Raw genomic sequence first — 22,080 nt, forward strand, 5'->3', positions numbered from 1 at the left:
CAGTACTTGATCATGATCTAGACCTGTAGGACTTTTTCCTGAGACCAAATCTGTTCTCAGAAGAACACGTTTAGTCTGTGTCAGAAGTTAGGAAAGGACCACGGAGGTTCTGAGACAGAAGAAGACCTACTGCACTGCTTTGACACTAAAAAATGTTTATGTTTAATTGTATTACAGCATTAGTCTTGTTTTTTAATAGTCATATCTTGTATATTACTATTGGCACAATGCAACACATTTGCTCAAAACTAAATTTTTCTAAAGTTCATATTGAGACATATTTCCCACCATCACATCAACATCATAATGTCTGTCAAAGACATCTGAAAAATAAACAGCTGCAGACTAACTGAGAGAGAGGACATTAAATGTTAGATTCATTCATGTTAGTCAGCTTTTTTTGAGTTTTCAGATTGTACAGGGACTCTAGAGTAACTTCAATAAATTTCTAAATCATGTCAGTGTTGTTTTCTACTTGTAAAACATATTTTTTTTTGTGTGTTCACAGGTTTACTACCGGAGGTAAGAAACATAATTTCCTCAGTTTGTGATTCATCTCTGTGTCATGAGTCCTGGCCACTAATCAGCTGTGTTAAAGCTACCCTAATGGCATGAACATTAATACTGACCCTAAAAAGAAGTCTTCTGTCTGTACAGTGTTATGTTTGACAGCTAATGTTGATTTAATCTCAGTCTTTTGATTTATATGGCTAACACTCATATAATTTCAGGCCATTGTCATGACAATTGTCATGACCATGCAGAGTTTCCTCTGTAAATGGAGACTAATGTCCTATTTGCATGACAATAGTTTTACCTTGGGACCTCTGGTAATTTGTAATAGTTGCGCAGGATGTCTGTGTTTTTAATCTTGTGCAAATCGACCATGTCTGTAATTTAGGGTGGTAATTATATTTATTTTATGGTCCTTACTGTTTTTGTTCGGCCTTTTTCTTAATAAAAATAATAATAATTCAGTCAGGACCACTTTGTGAAGAAACACACATGATTTGCGCTTTATACATCTTCTCTGTATTATCAGCTATTAATTTGCTCTCATTGCTGTCATTTAAATTTGGCGGTGTGGCTGCCTATGTGGAGAGCATTAAGCGGGAACAGCACACGCTCCTGTTCTTCCTGTGCTTACAAGGAAAGCCTGAGGCATAGAGAGAAGCAGCAAAAACCCAAAGCAGAGCAGGCATCAGTGACAACAGAATGACATTGGTTATGTCAGATAAAGCATAGAGGAGGAGCTGGGGTGGAGGAGGGTGGCAAAAAGCAGCTCAGAGGGAGAAGCAAAGCATGGTCAGGCTACAGCAGTTTAAATATGGCAGCATGAGGGCAATTAGAGGATAGTGTGCTTGTTGCGAAGCAGCCGTCAGCTGATGAGGGCTTGCATGAGGTTAGCTGATTTTAATTAAATGGCAGCACTCGACTCCATGGCCTGTCTGAACTAAGGTTGTATGCTCAATTAGAGGCTGCATTGGAGATTATCAGTGTTTTGACACATATGTTATAAACAGCGATTCTCTTTTAGTTAATTCAGCTTATGTGTATAAATTGATTTATTGTACTCATTTTTTAAACCCTGCTTTCCAAATGTACATGTGCACACTGCTGCTCTCTTCATACGCACAGGCCTTCTTATCTGCTTCCTACTGTTGCTCTTTGCAAGTGTGTGATCTTTTATTAGTATTAATTTCCATGCCTTTCATGTATGACACAATTTACTGTTTGAAACGTGGTTAGGCTGTAACTGCTGATCTGCACTAGGAGGCTAACAATCCCAAATTTATAGAGAGCAGAATAACATCAACATCAGCTACATAAAAACTGTTAAAAGTAACAGGAGAGGCTCATATTTAACATTAGACGTCTACCTTTCTATACATTAACAGGAGAGATGCTCGGCTCTCACTCTCTTCCTCTGTCTGATCAGCTGTAGATAGGTGACTAATGCAACCTTGATGCATAATGGAAGAGCTGCAGGAAATATTACACCTAGAAAAGGGAGTCTCTAGCGCTTCAGCCCTTCCACAGCTGGAGGTCGGTGCACACAGAAGGGACTAGTTATGTATAAAGGGGTTTCAATGGAAATCCAAGGAAGAAACTGGAGCACACAAATCACTTAGTGCAGTTTAATCAGGTGCAGAAGACTAATGTTTTGACGCGCACTGCGTCCTCATCAGAGTCAAACTGACTGTGTTTGTCTGCTTACCCTCAAACTGGGATGACAGCACATTTTTCACAAACTTTTTTGCTCCTATATCCAATATAGATACACACCATCTTAAACTAGCAGGAGATATGAACTGCGTGTTGTCACCCTCTTTGGACCATAGCTCGCCTAAAACTGTGGCTCCATCCAGGGCAGCAACGACAATTCAGATGTTCCTTGACACTTATGGGATGGTTGATCCCTGGCGTTTTAGAAATCCTAAGAGCAGTAACTATTCCTTTTACTCACCTGTCCACAAAACATATTCTCGCATAGATTATTTTTTTCTAGACAGTAATCTGCTTCCAATAGTTACAGAATGTGAATATCAAGCAATAGTAATTTCAGATCATGCTCCATTATTGACTACTTTATGCATACCAACTAAATATTCTAACTTGGCGCTTCAATACACTACTCCTCTCTGATATAAAGTTTGTCAAATTTATTTCAGCTGAAATATTAGAGAATATTTAGCATGTAACCAAACCCCAGGAATGTCTTCTGCAATAATTTGGGAATCAATGAAAGCTTACCTTTGGGGATAGATCATATCATACAGTGCCCAAAATAAAAAAATCCCAAAAATGAATGCTGCAAAAATACGAACCAAAGACATCCTAAAAATGGATAGAACATTTGCCCACTCTTCATCACCGGACCTATTTAAACAGCGAGTACTTGTTCAAACTGAAGTTAATCTTTTGTCCACTAAACATGCTGAATAAATAAATCAAGACATAGGGAACAGACAGGAAAGATCCTAGCACATCAGCTGCGACAAAAGAATGCAGAACAAGCCATAATAACTTGCTCATCTGTCTGTCTTGTCCAGCATTGTCAGTGCCCATATGAGAGAAAAGACAGCAGAACAGTAAATAACCTACGTTTGTAAATGACAGCAAACGTGTTACTGACACGTGATTGTTTTAAAAATGGATTTCCTTTTTTAAATATATATTTTTGGGCTTTTTAGTGCCTTTATTGGCTAGAGGAGGACAGTGGATAGAGTTGGAAATGGGATGAGACATGCGGCAAAGGACTACAGACCGGATTCGAACCCGGGCCGCCCGCATACATGGGTAGTGCTTTAGACATCTAGGCCATCTGTGCACCAATATGGGTACTTAAAGAGGGTCAGAAATAGATGGACTTCTAACATGAATGGAGATTTAATTGAAAGAGCTGTTGAGTAAGAGTTAGACAAACTCTATTCTAGCACTGATAACCTATTCAGTACAAGAGGATTAGTTCAAACATTTACGAATAGACCTACATGACTTAGCATTTTTGACTCTCAGTTATATAAGACACATTTTCCACTCATGTATTTTCTTACCAATTAAAAAATAGATTGAAATGTCATCTCATGAGCCAAGTGTCTATACCCCTATTATCTGAGTACCCTGAGAAGTTAAACTTAGACTCCTGCCTTACATTTGAACAAAGGAGAGCTACAAATTCAACCTATTAAACAGCCTTCTAAACAGCTTTAACCTTAGCCTTGTGAGTTTACCGATATTTTAAAACTGTGTGGTCAGGTGATCCTTCGGCTCATTAATGCTCATTATCTCCTCAGCTCTTGCTTTGTCTGTTGCTGCTTCAATAACTCACACAATCCTTCAGCTCTCTGTTGGCAGAGAACTCACTTCTCTCGTCTTTCTTTCTCTTGAAGATCATCCCCAAATGAGGTAGACATAGACAGCTTTCCAGTGCAGCTTTAGTGTCCTGTTGACTCATTAATGAAATCAAGATAAAGTTCACCTTGATCTAATTTTCATTGTCATTCAGGAACATTTATCATTATAACTTGTTGTTAATGATACTAACACTGTATCTGCTACACTATCCAACACATTCAGAGACTCTTTTATTCTCCTTTGTTGTGTGTGCTGATTTAGCTACTTCATACTCAATGATGTTGAGTGCTGGAAATGTTTTTAATGTTTGCTTTGTTTTGATCAATGAAGAACAAGGACAGAGTTTTATGTTTTTATCATCTATTTTTATAGAAACCAGGAACTCAACTTGACTGGTAAGTCTCTAAAGGTTTATGCTTTGAGACAAACAAAACTTTTACAATCATAATCACAACAATAAAAATAATAATAATAAATACATCTGATGAAGTGTCTGACACAATAAGGTAATAGTTTAACTTAAGAACTACCTATTCATTTAACATTGTTAGTATACCATTGGGTATTCTCACAAAAATAAAGCTAGCTGTAGATCTGAACTTTGCTTACTGTTGTATTTTAAATAGGGCTGTCAAGATTGATTGAGTTAATTGTGATTAATCAAGGTCTACAATTAGCAGATTAATTAAAAAAAACTGGATTAATCACATGAGTTATTGTTCCTTAAAACACACTCTGGTTAAGCCATGTCAGCCACAGCGATGTAAAATAAGTCCACGACTGCACCTTAATGCCCCATTTCACTGTGAAAGATTCTGACAGCCAAAAGTAATCTGGACCTTGTGTTATCGAACATTTACTCTTTACCGTAGCCTCATATCCTTTTCAATCCATAACATGTTCCTTTTTCCGTAGTTAAGTTCATGCCATAATCCTCTACCTGTTAAAGCAGGCCAGTATCCAAACAGGAAGTTGAGTACCTTTAGATTAAGACAGCAGGCAAATTCAAAAGGATACAAAAGAGTAATCTTTTGACAGCCACAATTTGAAGTGTTTAATACCTTTTACAGATTTCTTTACAGTCATGTTTGCATTCTTTATAACTCCTGAAACAATCACAAAGCTCATTTTTTATTTCATATTTCAACAACTTTAGTTCTTATGGACTGTGATGGGTAACCTTTCCTGTGTTCTTGCTATGTTGTATCCTGTGTCCACACATTTAAGATGATTGACTAGTTTCTATTTATAGCTTTCACATGATGTCACACACTTATGGGACCACCCCCTGCTGCTGTACACATCCGAGAGGTTGAGGGTAGTGCTGTACAGTTAATCTAAACACAACTGCGATTATAATGTCAGGCAGTGCAATAACGTAATTGCATAAAAGGCTGCAGTTAAGTTTACAATAGTGCCGCTATTGACCTTTATCGACCTTTCTTTCCAAAAAAGAATAAACTTTTCTGGAAAATATCATTAATTTGAAAGCAGTACTGTAAAAAAAACTTTTGGTTGGATTTTTTACTCAATATTTGTATGTTTTGAGTGAGGAATACACACTTCAAAACTCTCATTATACTATACATATTTATTACCAAAGAAGTAGACTCATGATACCATTTATGTTATATATAATGCAATCTTAAAATGTAATATTGTCCAGTATAATTGCACATCATCACCAAATCGTGCCGCTTTAGTTGAGAGTCTCAGTTACCACCACCTATGTACCGGCAACCAGTGTTAAACATGGCACAGAAAGTAAGGCAATGTGTGTTTAGTAGATTATTTCTTTGTTGTTACAATGCTTCTTGGCAATAAATCTTATACTGTTGAAAAGCCTATTTCCCCTTTAAATGGTGCCACATTTGTAAGAAACACATCTGTGGGATGAGCAGCAAAAGGTATGTGGGTTGCCCCCATAAAAATTTGACAGCTCTTCCCTGCCAAAGCTAAACAGCTTACTTTGCTGTTGACTCTTGTTTTAAGCTGCTGGTAACCCCAGGTGCTGACAATGGGGTGCCCAATTATCACCTGATTGTCTGCATCATTGAGCATGGGCCCTGCTACAGTGGTAGGTGCCAAACCAAACCAAAACAAAGTTGTATCATTTTTTGGAGTGAGCCCTACGTAATACTAGGACCCGATGAATTTTGTTTTTTTTCCATTTTTAATGTTTTAATTTCTGTTCTGTTTTTTAACCTTTCCACTAATTTTATCATAAAAAGAGTGTCCTGTTTATGTAAATGAATAAAATGTTCACTAATTAAATAGAAATAACGTTAAATTTATTGAAAAAGGGCCACAGTTGGCCCAGGAGCTGTTGTTTTGATAACCCTGATATAAAATAATTATAACCAGTGTAACAGTCAGATATTTTCAACATTTTAAGACACATCCACATGTATAATCACACTGGGTCCTAACTGTTGTTTATAATGTAAATGAAGAAATCCTTCTGCTCTCTCAAACACAGAGTGATAGTAACTTAATAAGAAGTAACAAAGTTAAATGGTTAAAAGTAAACCTGTTACTTAAACTTTTCTTTACTCTCACAGTCTGTAACAGTCCATGCAGTTTGATGCTGCACTGTGTTTTACTCCTAACAGTTCTCTCCTCATCTCTCTCCATACATTGCTGTTTGTCCGTCTACCTCATATCAGACCGCTACGATAACGCAGACACGCATTGGCTCATTAAGCAACCAAAGGGAACTACAGAATTTACAGGAGGAATTATTAAGCTAATTGTTACTCAAATCTAACATCATTTACACTATGGGACTTCGTAAAATCTCGAGTCTGTCCGACTCGAATTTGAAGCCTCTGAGGGGTGAGTAGGCCCTCAAGTTGTGACTTCAGCTGTGTGCCTCGCGCACAGACACACCTCTCTCTCTCCGTGACTCTCTGGTGTGGTGAGGTAAAATAATTCGAAGCACAGTGAGTTTTCTTGTAGATGCAACATTATGTCGCCCTGTACTGTCCCATGTTGAGCTACGTGATGTTTGCCGGTGTTTCGTGCAGCTGCTTTTACATGCTTTGTATTGTTTAGGAGGGAGCGGGGTGAGTGTTTGTTGTTCCCCTGGAACATATTCTCCAGATATACGTTACTCTTTCTAAAAAAACACATTTTAGTCAAATTCATTCAATTTCTGCAATATCCACGTTAAGTAGTTGATTCTGTTTTTATTGGCCAATTCCGCAATTCCGTCCACAATTCCGTTAACGTGGAAATCATAGGGACCTATAACACCGTCTCCAAACTGAAGGCCATGTTCCATATAATGGGGGCTGTCAGAGACAGGCTGCGACGCGGGCGTCCCAAGAAGATAAACACCCCAAGATGACTGTTTCCTCACCCTTTCAGCACTTGGAAGTGTTGGCTGTCTTTTACAGATTTGCAGTCAAAGTTTCTGCCCGGACATTCCTTACCAGACTGCAACAGACTTGTCATCACTGGAGGAATCTTAATGCAGAGAGATATCGAGATGAGATTCTGCAACCAGTGGCAAATCCATATCTCTACAGTATGGGACTGCACTGTATCCTCCAAGATGACAACAGACAGCCCCACAGTGTGGGGTTTATCAGGGACTACAGCCACAATTTGGGAGTGGAGAGGATGGATGTACTATTCATATCAGAGTGACCAGCACAACCACATTGGCTGACTTTTGACAAAAGCTGGTTGAAGAATGGGGTGCCATCCCACGGCAGTGTGACCAGCAGTGTAAGGAGGAGGTGTCAGGCTGTTGTGACTGTGTATAGTTCTCCCACACGCTACTGAAGCTCCTGTTCATTAAATGAAAAAATGTTAAATTGCCAACATGTTTTGTTTCAGACTTCAATCATCCAGTCTACTAAACAACACCAAACAAGAGTCAATTGCAGAATAAGCTGTTTGGCATTGGCTAAGCCTTTTTTGCCCTCCATTGCGGTCACATGATTGAAAGGCACCCCAATTTATTTACTCCCATTAATCATTGAGCTGGAGAAAGATGAGTGTGATTTGGACATAGAGAAAAACATTTTTCCAATGGCTTCGTTGTAACTAACTGATCTTTATCTTTGCTTGTCTTTGCACATCCACAGCACTCAAGCACATGCAGCTCTGAATGGGTCATCATGTTTCAACCTGACTGATTATATCTGTTGCAAGCGACAACAGATTGAGCTGCCTTTGAGCACTGCAGGTATGACAAGCGGGCGGTTTTGTGTGTGTGTGCTGCTTACATATGAAAATTGTTATCTGGTATCAAAGTGGAGCTCACCAATTACATTGTTTTCGACTGCAATGAAGATAAAACATCAAGCATTGAAGGAGGTCTTTTTTCATGTCTGGAAAATGTGCGAGCAGGCAGACTATCCAGTGTAGACATTAACTCATTGAAGAAGACCTGGAGGGACAACGGCCTTGAGATAAAGGAATAATCATGTTTTTGTTCAGACCTTCTCAGAAGAGTCTGATTTAAGAGAAGTCCAACTGCACAGTGCAGTGTTAACTCTATGCCACATCCACTTGTACATATAAAGATTTCCCAATGTCCTGAATCTTTACCATATATTTTAGGTAAAATCTCCCATAAGTAACAGTAAGCACCATTCAAATAGCTAGTTATTGGAGACCTCTGAGGTTAAACAATATTTATTTTTAGTAATCCAGTTCAACTGTTAAGTAACTTAACACAAGTCTGGTTTAAAACTCAAATGTGATTCACTGTATAACTCTCCATAATGCAGTTTCATAACAGAATAACAGAATTCATAGTCTTTACAGCTCTTATGATATAAGATAGACTTTAGTATTAAACCCTTTACTCAGTACTTAGTTGAAGCACCTTGGGCAGCAATTACAGCCTCAAGTGTTATTGAATACAAAGACACAACAAGCTTTGCACACCTGGATTTGGGGATTTTCTGCCACTCTTCTTTGTAAATCCTTTCAAGCTAGGTCAGGTTGGAAGGAGACTGTCTGTGGACAGCCACTTTCAGGTCTCTCTACTGATGTTCAGTAGAGTTCAAGAATTGTTCGTAAGCCACTCATGTGTTGTCTTGGCTGGTTACTAAGGACCATTGTCTTGTTGGAAGGTGAACCTTCGGCCCAGTCTGAGGTCCTAAGCGTTGCCAAAGAGATTTTCATTGAGGATATCGCTCTACTTTGCTCTATTCAGCTTTCCCTAAGTTCTGACCAGTTTCCCAGTCCCTGCTGCTGAAAGACACCCCCACAGCAGGCTGCCACCACCATGCTTTACTGTTGGAGATGATTGGTGCCTGGTTTCCTCCAGACATAACGTTTAGAATTGAGGCCTAACAGTTCAATCTTGGTTGTCATCAGACCAGAGGATCTTGTTTCTCATAGGCTACAAGTCCTTTAGGTGCTTTTTTGCAAACTCCATATGGGCTTTCATGTACACTGAGAAGAGGATTCTGTCTCGCCACTCTTCCCAGATTGGTGGAGGGCTGTGGTGATGGTTGTTCTTCTGTCTTGTCCCATCTTCACACAGGATCTCTGGAGCTCAATCAGAGTGATGATCAGGTTCTCGGTCATCTCTATTACCAAGGCCCTCCCCCCCGATTGCTTAGTTTGGCCAGACGACCAGCTTTCTGAAGAGTCACGGTTGTGTCAAACTTCTTCTGTTTGAGAATTATAAAGGCCACTGTGCTCTTGAGAACCTTCAGTGCAGCAGATTTTTTGTAGCCTTTCCCAGATCTCTGCCTTGCAAAGATCCTGTCTCTGAGCTCTGAGGGAGCTCCTCTGACCTCATAGCTTGTTTTTTTCTCTGATATGCTTTGTTTCTGTGAGACCCCTTATAGAGAGGTGTGTGCCTTTCCAAATTATGTCCAAAACAAGCACACTAACACAGCTGTGGGTAACTTCCACTGGTAATCTGAATACTCCAGATACTCCTGATAATGATTACAGACAACAACTTTATTCCTGCAGTCGAAGTAAACAGAAACTCCAAGACCGTGTGCATACAGTCAAAGCACACTAAATCATTTATGGATTATAGTGAAAAAACAATGAACTTATTATTTTATTTCACGCGAAGTCTGACTGTCTGATTGAATTAATTCCCGGATTCATCTGTGCCTTGTTTTCATTTCCTATCTGCCCCCAAGTAGTGTTCTGCCACAGTGAACTCACTTTTGGCTGATATCCCGAATGAAAGCTTCTTCCAAAAAGACACTCCTGTGTTTATTTTATTAATCACAGTGTTAGTGCCTGAATTCACAGGACAACATCATCAGTCTCATGGGGAAAAAAATGCATTTCACCGTTACAAATGTATCTAAAGCTGCTTTGGTTAAAACTAATTTTAAAACCAGGTAGGTGATGGAGAAGGGTAAAAGAAAACAATGTTAATTGTCTGTATAGATATGCTTGCACTTATTTTCCTCCCCACAAACAGCTGCCACATGTCCGGATGTTATTCTGAAAATTTCAAGAAAATTTCAGTGCTGCCTGCACCTGAAATCTTACAATATTATGCTCATAATTTAAATGCATCATTACAGTTGGGACTCAAAAATTGCTCCATATTTTTTAAAAATTTGAACAGTTGGTACAGTCATCAACTGAACAAAACTGGCATTTTGATTGCAATCTTCTATGCAGAAATCGCGTCCTGCTGCCCAGCTGGAGTTTTCTGCTGTGTTGTGACATCATCTGCAAAGAAGCTATAGAAGCTATGAGGGTAGTTTTTGCCTTAATATCAGTATCAGAGAGATGTTCCTGGTTTGAATCCCAATAAGACAGGGCCTTTCTCTGTGGAGCTTGTATGTTGTCCTTGTGCATGTGTGGGTTCTCCCTGGGTACTGAAGCTTTGCAAAATGGGTCTGTCTGAAGACAAACATGGAGTCTGGCCAGTCCTTTGGCTTGGCAAGGTTTAAGTGTGTGAACATTTTCTAACTTAAATCTTTGAGGTTTGAATGGAAAGTAAAGGACATGCCTGCTACTGTCTGACGCCTTTACTGTCTACTGACAACAACAGAAAAGTGCTTTATAAATGTCAAATCCCTGGGCTGCAGGTCATGGAAATTAACTCTTATCACAAGGCTGTTGCCCAGGACAAGTGTTATTATTACTGTGTGACATGGTAATGAGATCTACCAAGAAGGCCTGAGCCCCTCCCTGAGGCTCTGTGGGCTGCAGGTCAGCTCCTATCTCTGTGATGTTCTCACACAGCAGCAGCAGCTGTGTGCACACTGTTTCCCACCCTTTGCACTCTGGGAAGACAAGAAAATCTTTTGTATCAAAGAGGGTGTTGTCTTGAGGGGTTTTTGTACAGTAAGTGGGCCAATCTTTGAGCACGTACAAAACATCATCCCCATTAATCTGACTGTCTTGGCCAGACGCTGCATCATTTCCTTCACACATCATTCATGTCTACACCCTCTGCACATTTCTAAACCAAACCTTTCTCCCTGGTCTGCATGAACTAAACCATCTTATATCATCACCTCTCTGTTTAGATCCAGGTAACGCTGCCCCCTCAGTGCCTGGCCCTGATACACATGTCTCCTGTGCTGAGTGGAAGCCCTCATATCAAGTAATGTAATACTGACTTTTTCTCCTTTATCTGCTCAGGTGAGCGGAAACTTATTTTTTGTCTTTATGCAGGCTGTAAAATGAATATGTTTTTTCAGCAAAAACATTGTTAAGAGGACCGTTTTCATTTGCAAAGGGCCTGATATAAATTCAAGCTGAAAAAAACACTTGCTGCTTTCGGGTAGCTACGCTGAAGAAGGAGCTCAAAGCTCCACCCAGCGCCTTTTATAGAGCAAGTGAGGATGTTCAGAGTCTAAAGGACAAAAGTTCTGCTAATGTTAGCGTCGTATACGCTAACTGCATTTAGATAAGAATGATGCAAAAATGCACTGGTAAGACAACAACTTCAAATTTTTGTAGAAGTTAGAATTTGTGTTTGTTTTTTGTTTTTTTTTCCTCCTGTTTTCAGCCACAAATTTATTAAATGTATATTTTTATGTTCCTGTCTTTGCTTTAAAGGATGTGTAGGACTTTGTCTCCCTGTGCCTGCTTTGCTGCCCTCTTAATTGTGATTTTTCTCTTATTCCTCCAGTGCTGCAGTGGAACACCGTCCAGCTTAGCACAGCATCAGAGCTGTTCGCAGACTTTGTTCACAGACAGAGAGAATGCAGAGAATTTTTCAGACACCTGTGGTCCTATCCACCCAGCTAAAGGAACTACATGTTGTTCAAGGTTTCATGGTTCACCAGGACAACATTGCTGTGGGACAGAGGTCTACCAGCCTCATAACGAGATCTGTTGCAGTGGACAGAGGTGATTATGCCTGTAAATACTGATGAAATACAGTGTAACTGTAACCATCATTTGTGAATAAGCTTGGTATGTTGGAGTGGTTTTATTTAGGAGTGGCTGTTTGAGAGTCTACAGTGTTTTTGTGCCTGCACATGAGGGAATAGACCATCTCAGACAAGGAGTGGTGCGGAAAAATTCTTTGTAGATAACTTCACAAAAGCCTCTGAGACTGGCAGACATTCCAGCAGCTTTCCAGGCCATTCTTTCCTGCTAACCTTTTACATGCACTCAGATACTGAGCCAAGAAATGTCTGTCTGGACCAGGCGGCTGTTAATTTGTCTGTGTACTCTTTTTATTTTCCGTGTCTTTGGCTGACTGTGTGTTGTCACAGGCTTATGTTCCGTCGTCTCCTCATCCAGATGTTTTCTGGTTTTCAACAGGAGCCAGACATCCAAGGTCATAAGTTTAGGTCTTGCTTTTTGTATTACTACATATTTGTACCACATTCAGCTGTTCTTTTTTCAGCTTGTAACCCTTAGGTCACAGATTTAGTTTTGAAAAAAAAAAAAAAAAACGACTGAAAAGTTTTTCAGTGTCGACGCATCGCTGCATTCATGTTTTCCACTTATGAAAGCAGTGCAGTTGTCTCAGAACCTCTGTCATCACATGGTGCTAGATCAGGTGAATAGGGAGGGTGATCAAGCACTGTGATTTGTTTTTGGACCAGAAATTGCTTTACCTAAAGACTAAAGATGTCACTTATTGGAAGCATACACTAGTTGTGCGTGAATACCCAACACTCAGTGCAACTGTGAACCCCGTAGTTCTATCCTCATAAGTGCAGTCTCATTATTTTGTAAACGGGACGAGAGAGTGGGGAGGGATATGTGGCAAAGGGCCACAGGCTTGATTCGAACCCAGGCCGCCCGCCTACATGGGTCGTGCTAGGCCATCCACGCGCCCCCCCTTTCAAAATTTTTTCATCCATAGTTCTACTGCATGCTTCTTTAAAAAAGACAATTTATTAATCACTTCAACTTTCTGAACCGGCCACCAGGCAGGGTACCAAGTTCAAAATGTCAAATGGGCCCACATAGTACAGTCTGGGTCTGTTAGCATCAGCAGTTTTAACTATTCTATTCTACACTGCACATCCCTCTGAAATGATCACATGCCACCTGGTACAAAACGCACTAGCTACCAACTGGTTTAAACAGTCGACATCACATCATCCCAATCTTAGCATCTCTACACTGGCAGAGACAGAGTTAATAACTCTTTATGAGCCAGCCCGCAACCTTAAATTCTCCGGTAGGGGCTTCCTGGTCATTCCAAAGTCGAGACTTCACACTGAAAGTGACCGAACATTTTCCATCAGGGCCCCTCAACTTTGGAACAACCTACCTGAGGCACTGTAATGAGGGAGAAAAGTTGTTAAAAAGTGATGCAGCCAGCTGCTTCTCTCCGCAGGCACACAGAAAAAGAGAGTATGGCACACAGTTATGCACAGTTGGGGGAAAAAGGAGCAAATACCACAGCCCATCATATTTTCTAATGGATCATGTGTACCAATGAAAATGTCATAAATAGGGATGGGACCGAACACAAAGAAGAGTGGGTGTGACGTTAGCCTGATAATACTCTATAGCGTGGCTAGCATTGAAAGCTAGCACTGCTAGCGCCATCGTTCCTCTTTGCAGATTAATATCATGCTTTGATATTTGGCCTCTTTTCACTTCGGGTGAGTAGTCATATGTGAGCTTAACCCTCGACAGCCCACGTACCACTTTATTTCCATTTACTACTTTGGAAAATTGTCATACCGCAGTCTTCCTACTATACGTTAACAGCTTAGCCACTGCTGAGCTTCTTATTGTTTACATCCAGTGAAGGGTTAGAGGGGAAGGCTACGGCCATTAACTGAAGCTACAGCGGTCTCTAGTGGCGGGAGGTTCATTAAAGAGCATTATAGACAGGGATTTCAAGCCTGAGCTCATTTAAAAAAAAAAAAAAAAAGATTAAAAAAATGAGAGGTAATTAGTTTAACCTACTAGTAAATCCCTACTTGAGTTATGCTATTCAGGGTAAGCATTGCTGTTTATAACGTAAACTCAGTTGTTGTTGTTTTTTGGATAATATTGATATTTTTTAGTAGTAGTTCAAATAAATTTGTTTGGAATACATTTAAATTCAGTTCTTTTTTTTTTTTTTGCTTTTTAATAAGAGGAGCTTGGTGGTTTACTACAGCCTCATGTAACCTCACACATTATACCAAAAACAATAATAATTGTAAAAAAAAAAAAAAAAAAAAAAAAATATATATATACACACATATTTATCGGAATCAGATTGGAACTGGAAAAAGGTGGATCGGTGCATCCCTAATCATAAACAATAATGAGCCATGTCTGTAAGACATGCTTCCGTGTTGCACAATCTCATCTGAACAGATTTTTGATGTTAAAACAACATAAAAATGTAGTTAAAACCTCTATGACAAAAACCTACTTGTTACAGATAAACTCAGGTTTACATCATGCTCAGCCACATAAAAACAGTTAATGGGTCAGGCTGGAAGAGAACGGGCACAGTGCTCAAGAGGTGCCAGACTGGAGTTTATGGGCCAAATTTGAGCCCCACTTATTGTTCAATATTCCACCCATTACAGTATAATTTTGATTTTTTTCTGTTTGTTTTTCTTGGAAACTGTATTTTAGGTTTTCTATATGGATTAATAAGAGTATACACAAGGAAAGTCTGTTTTCCCCCAGTCAGTTTGGGTGGGAAAATTGCAGAAGTGGATTGGCCTAGGCCCATAAGGCCCACCCATAACACTGCCACTGCTGGCCACTCCTGTTTTGTTGAAGTTTTCTTTACTCCTAAGAATCTATTTCCTGACCTATTCTCACAACATAGCCCCCCTTCTTGTCTCATCTGTCTTTAAATTATCAAATTAATAAAAATAGTAACTTTTAATCTCACTTCCTTAATGTGAAATTATCTGATATATCTGTGTGTCCACTCAGGCATCGCAGACAAGATAACTGGCACTGCTGTGGAGTTCACTCCTATAACATTATGAACAGGCGGATAAAGTGCTGCGGAGGGACTGTCTACATCCTGGCATCTGACAGGTCTGCAGAAAAAGCTCAATGCTGTGGATCCATCCTCCTGAAACCATCGGTAGGTTCTCTAATACACATCATTATCTTTATCATATCTAAATCTTAAACGCAAGTTTACACTGTATGCTAGGAGGACTACAGCTAGCTGGATAAAGTTACAAAAGACCTCTTAAAAGCTTCTAAATGGATTTTATCATATCGTCAGTACAAACCAGTAGTACAGACTGTAGTTTATACAAATATAAAGAGCTTTGAGGAATGGCACAGATTCTGGCACCAAAAAGAACAAAACATGGAGAGATGTCCTTAATAACCTACAAAGTTTAAAAAGATTATGTAGAAGAGCAGAGAGGAAGTGGAAGAAGAAAAAATTACACATTCACTATCTATACATGAAAGAACCTCTGACTTCCTTTAACAAACAGGTGAAAGAAGCAAGAGCCAACTACTTCTCTAACCTGATCACAAACAACCAGAACAACTCACAATACCTATTTAATACCATTAATAGACTTATCAACCCCCTCCCCCCGAGCCTTCCAGGCTTCCTTAAATGCTGACTGTGAAATGTTTTTATTCTTTTTTTTAAGCGAAAAATCATCAATATCCGTTCTAATATTATTCCGCTGACAGCAACGCACCATTCCTATGATTATCCTGTCTAATATGATTTATTTAGCCACTTTCTCTCCCTGACCTCATAAGTACTGTGGCCCACATGCATTCGACCTTCAGCCCTCTGGACATTTACCCACCTCACTCCTGAAAAGGGTTATTGGCACTATTGGCCCCAGCCTTTTAGATATCCTTAACTGCTCCCTCACTTCTGGCTTTGTCCGCCATTACTTTAAACAAGAAAGTACAGAAAAGGTAGAAACCTTGGTATTATTTTTAATTCTTAACTCAACTTCAATTCACGTATCAGCAGACTCATTAAATCCTGTTATTTCCACTTAAGAAACATTAGTAAGATCAATTAACTCTGTCTTTCCCCGATCTACAAACACTCATTCACGCCTTTGTTTTTTCACAGCTTGACTACTGCAGTTCTTTATTTACCTGCATTAGTCAGTCTGCAATGGCTCCAACAAGTTCAGAATGCTGCTGCTCGGATTTTAACAAACACAAACTGTAGGTCCCACATCACCCCAATCCTTTCTTCTCTCCATCGGTTGCCCATAAAATATAGATTTGATTTTAAAATCCTTTTATTACCATTTAAAGCACAACACCATCTGGCCACTCCCTACATCACTGAGCTCTTAACTCCCTATACCCTAAATTGTAATTTAAGATCCCTCAGAGCCCTTTCATTTGCTGTTCCCAGGTCCAGACTGGCTACCAAAGGTGACCGGGCATTTGCCACTAGAGCCCCTAAACTCTGAACTCCCTACCAGAGGATATAAGGCTAACACACTCACTTCCCATTTTCAAATCTATGCTTAAAACTTATTTATATAGGAAAGCTTTCTTTAATTGAAAATATTATTATTATTATTATTATTATTATTATTCTTAATGTATACCAGATTGGCCAATGCTATTTAGTATACGGGGGCTCATTTGTTACAGACATCTGGCCCACACTGCATCACAGCTCTTTAGTCTGTCCAGTGGCAGAGCTTGCAAGTCAGCCAACAAAATAAAAATGTTAAAGCCCATTACACACAGATAGAGAGCAGAGAAGAGAGGGAGTAATGTCTCATGGTCCTTAAAGGTTCTTCTTTACATCTCAACCTGCAAACTTGCGTTCAGTTCTCCTTGGTAAACATTCGCATCATGCTTTCTGAACAGTATTTATTTCCTGAAATTAAACATCATGGCCTGGAACAAGTGAGAGTTCATTATAATTTTCATCAAATAGGACAAAAATAATTGATTGAAGTAATTTTGGATGTAATTCTAAATAGTTGTTGTGCTGTGATCACAAGTCCTCAGAAATCTTAGGTATTTGATCCTGGGGTAAAGAATAGATGCCTAGCCCCTAAACTCTTCAGGAACGGGGTCACCAGAGGTCTTCCAGAAAACAAAGAATATTTTCAAGTGATTTCAAATTGTACATTTAAAAATGTGCATAAGATTAAATAACAATATAATACAAAAAACTCATAATGCAAAATGCATGTTTGCATTCAACTATTGAATATGCACAGCTGTGTTCATCTATGCCTCAACCACCTGCAGATACAGTGGGGGTCCCCGGTCTCTGGCACCTTTATTTGGGGGTCGCGGGGTGAAGTTTGAGAACCCTGATTAAGATTACCAGTCAGGATGCAATGAGAACACTCACTAATTAGGTTGATCTAAAGGTGACATGCAAATTTTTTTCCTTTCTTTTTTTTCAACAACCAATCGATAAGTTGTTGCATGGATGTAACTTCAGTTTACAAGAACTTCTTTGATTGTCTACAGCTTTGACATAAAGATGAAGAAAATATCATCCTTTTTTTCTCCATGAGTGGAGCCATCTCTTTTTGGGTCCCCCAACTGAATGGCTGCAGTAAAGGTCTTAATATCCCGCTCCTCCATGGTAACATATGGAACATACAGTTGATTTGAAATCAAAACATACTGTATTTTAAATGAATTGCTGAAGTTTCATTGTAATTATTATTTGATGCTATATAAAGGAGTAAAATGACGGTATTGACACTTTTTTTCAACAAACACATCTCCTGTAGTGTTTTTTAGCTGAGTCAAAGGAGAATGAAACAAACAGGAATCTCATTCAACCTTACATTAACGTCTAAAACAGCTGTTGTCAGAGCTGTCCATGTGTAGCTACATTAGCGGGATGCATCCCTAACGGGCAGTGTAAACAACCTGTGAGAAAAGTATCTTCAAACTCTGAGAAAAAGAAGCACAATCTTAACCCTTTTGTTCTATTCATGACTGGTATGCTCTATATTCAGGATGTTTGCTGCTCAAGTGAACACAAGGAGGTGCTATACTCTGCCAAGACAGGATTCAGATGCTGCGGCCACCTCTATTACAACACATCCCTGTGGTCATGCTCTGCAGAGAAAACAAACAAACAAAAACAAGGACAGCATGAGCGCAGGTTGATTAAAGGTCAGTCTGGCTTTTCTTGTGACTTAATCTACCCCCTTTCCTTAGAGATGACATCCATCAATCCACTTTGTTCTACAAAGATGTTCAGCATTTTACTTAAGTGTCATAACTAGTATTTGAATATGGAGCAGGAATTACAGGATTACTCATGACAGGAAACACAGGTGATTCAAGGTCTAGATTAACACTGATAGCAAAATACAGCAATACATCAATAACTGATGGACCACAAGATAATCATATGAAGGTACACCACAACATCTGATTAACTGAAGAATGTAAAGTAAAGTTAAGTAGTATTGTAAAGCACCTGATTAATGTATTTACTGTCTGCAGTTTGGTGTCATTTTCACCTCTTGGCATACTTTGTCCAACATAACCCAGCAGTCATCCTCTTCTTTATCCCAGTAACTTATGTTCACATAAGCCTCATTCATGTTAGACAGAGAAAAAGGAATGTAGTGTGTCAGATTTGCAGGCAAATCAGGCAGGAGTGCTCTATTGTTGAATTAAACTGTCATATTTAGCACCAGGAATGTCACAATTGTATCATATAAGCTAGGATGGTCATATGTTGTCCTGTCTACAGTGCACTCAGAAAGTATTCAGACCCCCTTCACTTTTGTAGATTTCATGTTGCATGCTGGTTGCTACGGTCATTAAAAGTCATGATTAGTCTTATTAGCGTCCAATCAGAGAGTGATATCCAATAAAGAGGGTGTGTCTTTCATGTTCATCAACAGCCTTTTGTTCCATGACAAAAACTAGACGCAAACTAACAAAAATAGATCTGTGATGACTAAAACTGACAAAAAAGAAGTTCAGTTTTTTCAAGATGACTAAAACTAGACTAAAATGTAATCTAAATAAATCTGTGATATTTCTCCACTATGGGTAAATCTATCAAAAAACAATACATCTATTCTGCCTCTCAGCTGCAGAGAGCAGGGACCCCAGGTTTGGCAGGGTGCAGAGAACACACTATCATGACTTGGTACCAGATTTAGACAAAAACAACAAAGTGTTAGGACTAAAAGTAAGGATTAAAATGTGAGGACTTTTATGGACTAAAAATAGACTAAAATGTTCTTGAGTTTTTGTTGACTGAAACTAAACTAAAACTAAAAAAGGTAGGAATGACTAAAATGTGACTAAAACTAAAATGCATTTCATTTAAAGACTAAAACTAAGACTAAATTAAAAATAGCTGCCAGAATTAACACTGCTAAAAGAGTTCCAGGAGGTCTGCTCTCATGTGTCTCTGCTCAAAGGTCTTCAAATCTGGTGTTGTAAATTAGCATTCGCTACAAACACTATGATACTTGTATGGGGTGCCTGTTCTCAGTTGTCTGTATTTATTGTATCTGTCCCTAATAAATAAACTTAAATAATAATAATAACCTCAGCCTTTAATTCTTGGTCTTCAGACCAGCTAAGGGTGTTAGGGATGGCCTTTGAGATGGCGGGTCAGAAACTACTTGGAGTTTGACCAAACATAGAGCCAGAGCTACAATGAAGTGGTTTAGATTGAAGCATATTCATGTGTTAGAATTGTCCAGTGAAAGTCTGGACCTAAATCCCATTGAAAATCTGTGGCGAGACTTGAAAATTGCTGTTCACAGATGCTCTCTATCAAATCTGACTGAGCTTGAGCTTTTTTGCAAAGAGGAATGGGCATATGCAAAAATTTCTCATGTTCCACTTAACACTTTAACAGCTTCGGCATATCTGTTCTGTTTTTTAATATATGGATTAAAAAATGATTTCTGAAAAAAAAAAAAACAAAAAAAAAAAAAAATTCAGACAAATCAGGGAAATAATCATCCAATGAATCGATGATTGAAATAATCATCAATACTGACAAAAGACTGCAAAAACACTTGACATTTAGCTCAGGCTCCTCCCACTTTTTCTATACTTATGTCAATGTGATTAATCATTTTTTAATGTTAAATTAATTAGCAAAATTGTCTTAAATTCTGTTTTCACAGTCATGATAGGGTACTAAGTGTAGATTAATGAGAGTTAAAATAAATTTATTTGACTGTAGCATCAGGTTGCAACATACCATAATAAAAAAATGAACAGTCTGAATACCTTCTGAATATACCGTATATTTTGTCACACTCTTAACATGAATCCAAAAGAAATGTGTTAATTTTTTCTTTTTCAGGGTGCACCTTTGTATCACTGGTCAACCTGAATGAATACAATCTCTGTGAAGAAAGTAAGATGTCACCTTCATATGAACTGAGAAGTGTAAGTGAATTTTTGTGGATTTGAGAATAAAACATGTTTACATGTCCCTGTTTAGTAAACGTGGGCATCGTGGACAGCGTGTCTCTGCACAGCATTGTGTTCAGCAGTGTGGTGATAATCTCTGGAAGAAATTCTGCTGCGAGGCCTCTCCCCTCCACACACATCATGAGAACACCTGATCACTGCAGCTTCCCTAAACTGATCCCTGGGCAGACCTACTTCTTCAATCACACCGATATCTTCACTGATTTCTACCATGACTCCCTTCTCAAGTCCCTCCATTTTATTTTTTCTAAGTGTCATCATCCTTAAGCCTCACAGGTAAACCTGTACGTGGCAGAATCAGTGACATTTAACAGGAAAAAGCTTTCATTCTCTAGTTATTCACTGCAAATGAACTAACACTGCCTTACTAATAACTCATTCGGAACATTCTGATGTTACACTACCAACTGCAATACTTTATGATGCTTAGTGTTTTGACAACTCCATAGCTCTGAGTCAGCCATGATTCATAGTTACTGATGCAATGTATCTCATTTAGAAGAATGAAAGTAGAGCACTGATGTTTGGATCACTCGGGAAAAGCCTCAAGTAAATGAAAACCAGTAGCTTTTGATGCTTTTAATAAAGAGACGAGGTTTACAGACTCAGAGGAAATTCAGTGCATAGCTAAATCACTGGTAGAAACAATTTCTGCCAACTCCAGCAGGACCAAAGCTAAAACCAAAGGTCAAAATGATGCTCTTTTAAGCTTTAATTCAGTTCCAATGACTGTACAAAAAGGAGAAAGTGAAAGCTTTTCTCTTTGCAGATTTAATGTAGCTGACTTTTTGTTATGGCTGTTACATGTAAGAATGTCAATTTCTATATAAGCTAAACAGCAAGTAGCTAATATATTTGATGTGTTTTAATATATTTGGCAACTTTTTGCACAAGTCCTGAACTATTACATACACAACATGTATCTGGATTACATATATGCTATATTGGCCTACACATGAAAGCTATATAACCAAAAGGTTTTACTGTGCCTTAAATAAATTCCTACATTACAAGTTCTGTTGTCTCTTTACAGATAAAAACAAGTACAGTAACACAACAGATAAAAGGTAACAGTATAAAATGGGACAAAGTGATTACAAAGAATAGACTGTCCTGAACAGGTGAGTTTTGAGTCTAGATTTGAAGAGAGAGAGAGTCAATGTTTAGGACGTCTGGTGGGAGATGGGGATTGTGCATTGCCTTGAATGCATACCGGAGGATTTTGAATTCTATTCTGAATTCAACAAGGAGCCAGAGGAGTTGCTGTAGTTGCTGTTTTGATGATGATATGAGCAGCTGAGTTCTGAACCAGTTGAAGTTTATGGAAAGATTTGAGGGACACCAAAGAGGAGAGAATTACAGTAATCAATGTGGGAGGTAACAAGGCTGTGGATGAGAATAGAAGTGGAATGGGGGGTGAGGGAGGGGCGGAGG

The 22,080-nt window shown here is 38.9% G+C and overlaps 1 protein-coding gene across 2 annotated transcripts in view; it reads left to right on the top strand.

Annotated features, from left to right (window-relative positions):
* Positions 1 to 21,815, top strand: part of si:ch211-195m9.3 — a 42,166-nt gene extending 20,351 nt beyond the window's left edge. For both annotated transcript variants that reach the window (XM_041800289.1, XM_041800281.1), the window contains 9 exons: positions 509 to 522; positions 4,231 to 4,253; positions 7,953 to 8,053; positions 11,337 to 11,413; positions 11,945 to 12,165; positions 15,172 to 15,328; positions 18,183 to 18,342; positions 20,516 to 20,569; positions 20,657 to 21,815. In XM_041800289.1, the coding sequence (XP_041656223.1) occupies positions 509 to 522; positions 4,231 to 4,253; positions 7,953 to 8,053; positions 11,337 to 11,413; positions 11,945 to 12,165; positions 15,172 to 15,328; positions 18,183 to 18,342; positions 20,516 to 20,569; positions 20,657 to 20,913 (1,064 nt within the window). In that variant the 3' untranslated portion in view covers positions 20,914 to 21,815. The remainder of the gene's footprint in view (positions 1 to 508; positions 523 to 4,230; positions 4,254 to 7,952; positions 8,054 to 11,336; positions 11,414 to 11,944; positions 12,166 to 15,171; positions 15,329 to 18,182; positions 18,343 to 20,515; positions 20,570 to 20,656) is intronic.
* Positions 21,816 to 22,080: the final 265 nt, after the last annotated feature.

The sequence above is a fragment of the Cheilinus undulatus genome, linkage group 2 (genome assembly GCF_018320785.1).
Source record: "Cheilinus undulatus linkage group 2, ASM1832078v1, whole genome shotgun sequence".
NCBI classification, from domain to species: domain Eukaryota; kingdom Metazoa; phylum Chordata; class Actinopteri; order Labriformes; family Labridae; genus Cheilinus; species Cheilinus undulatus.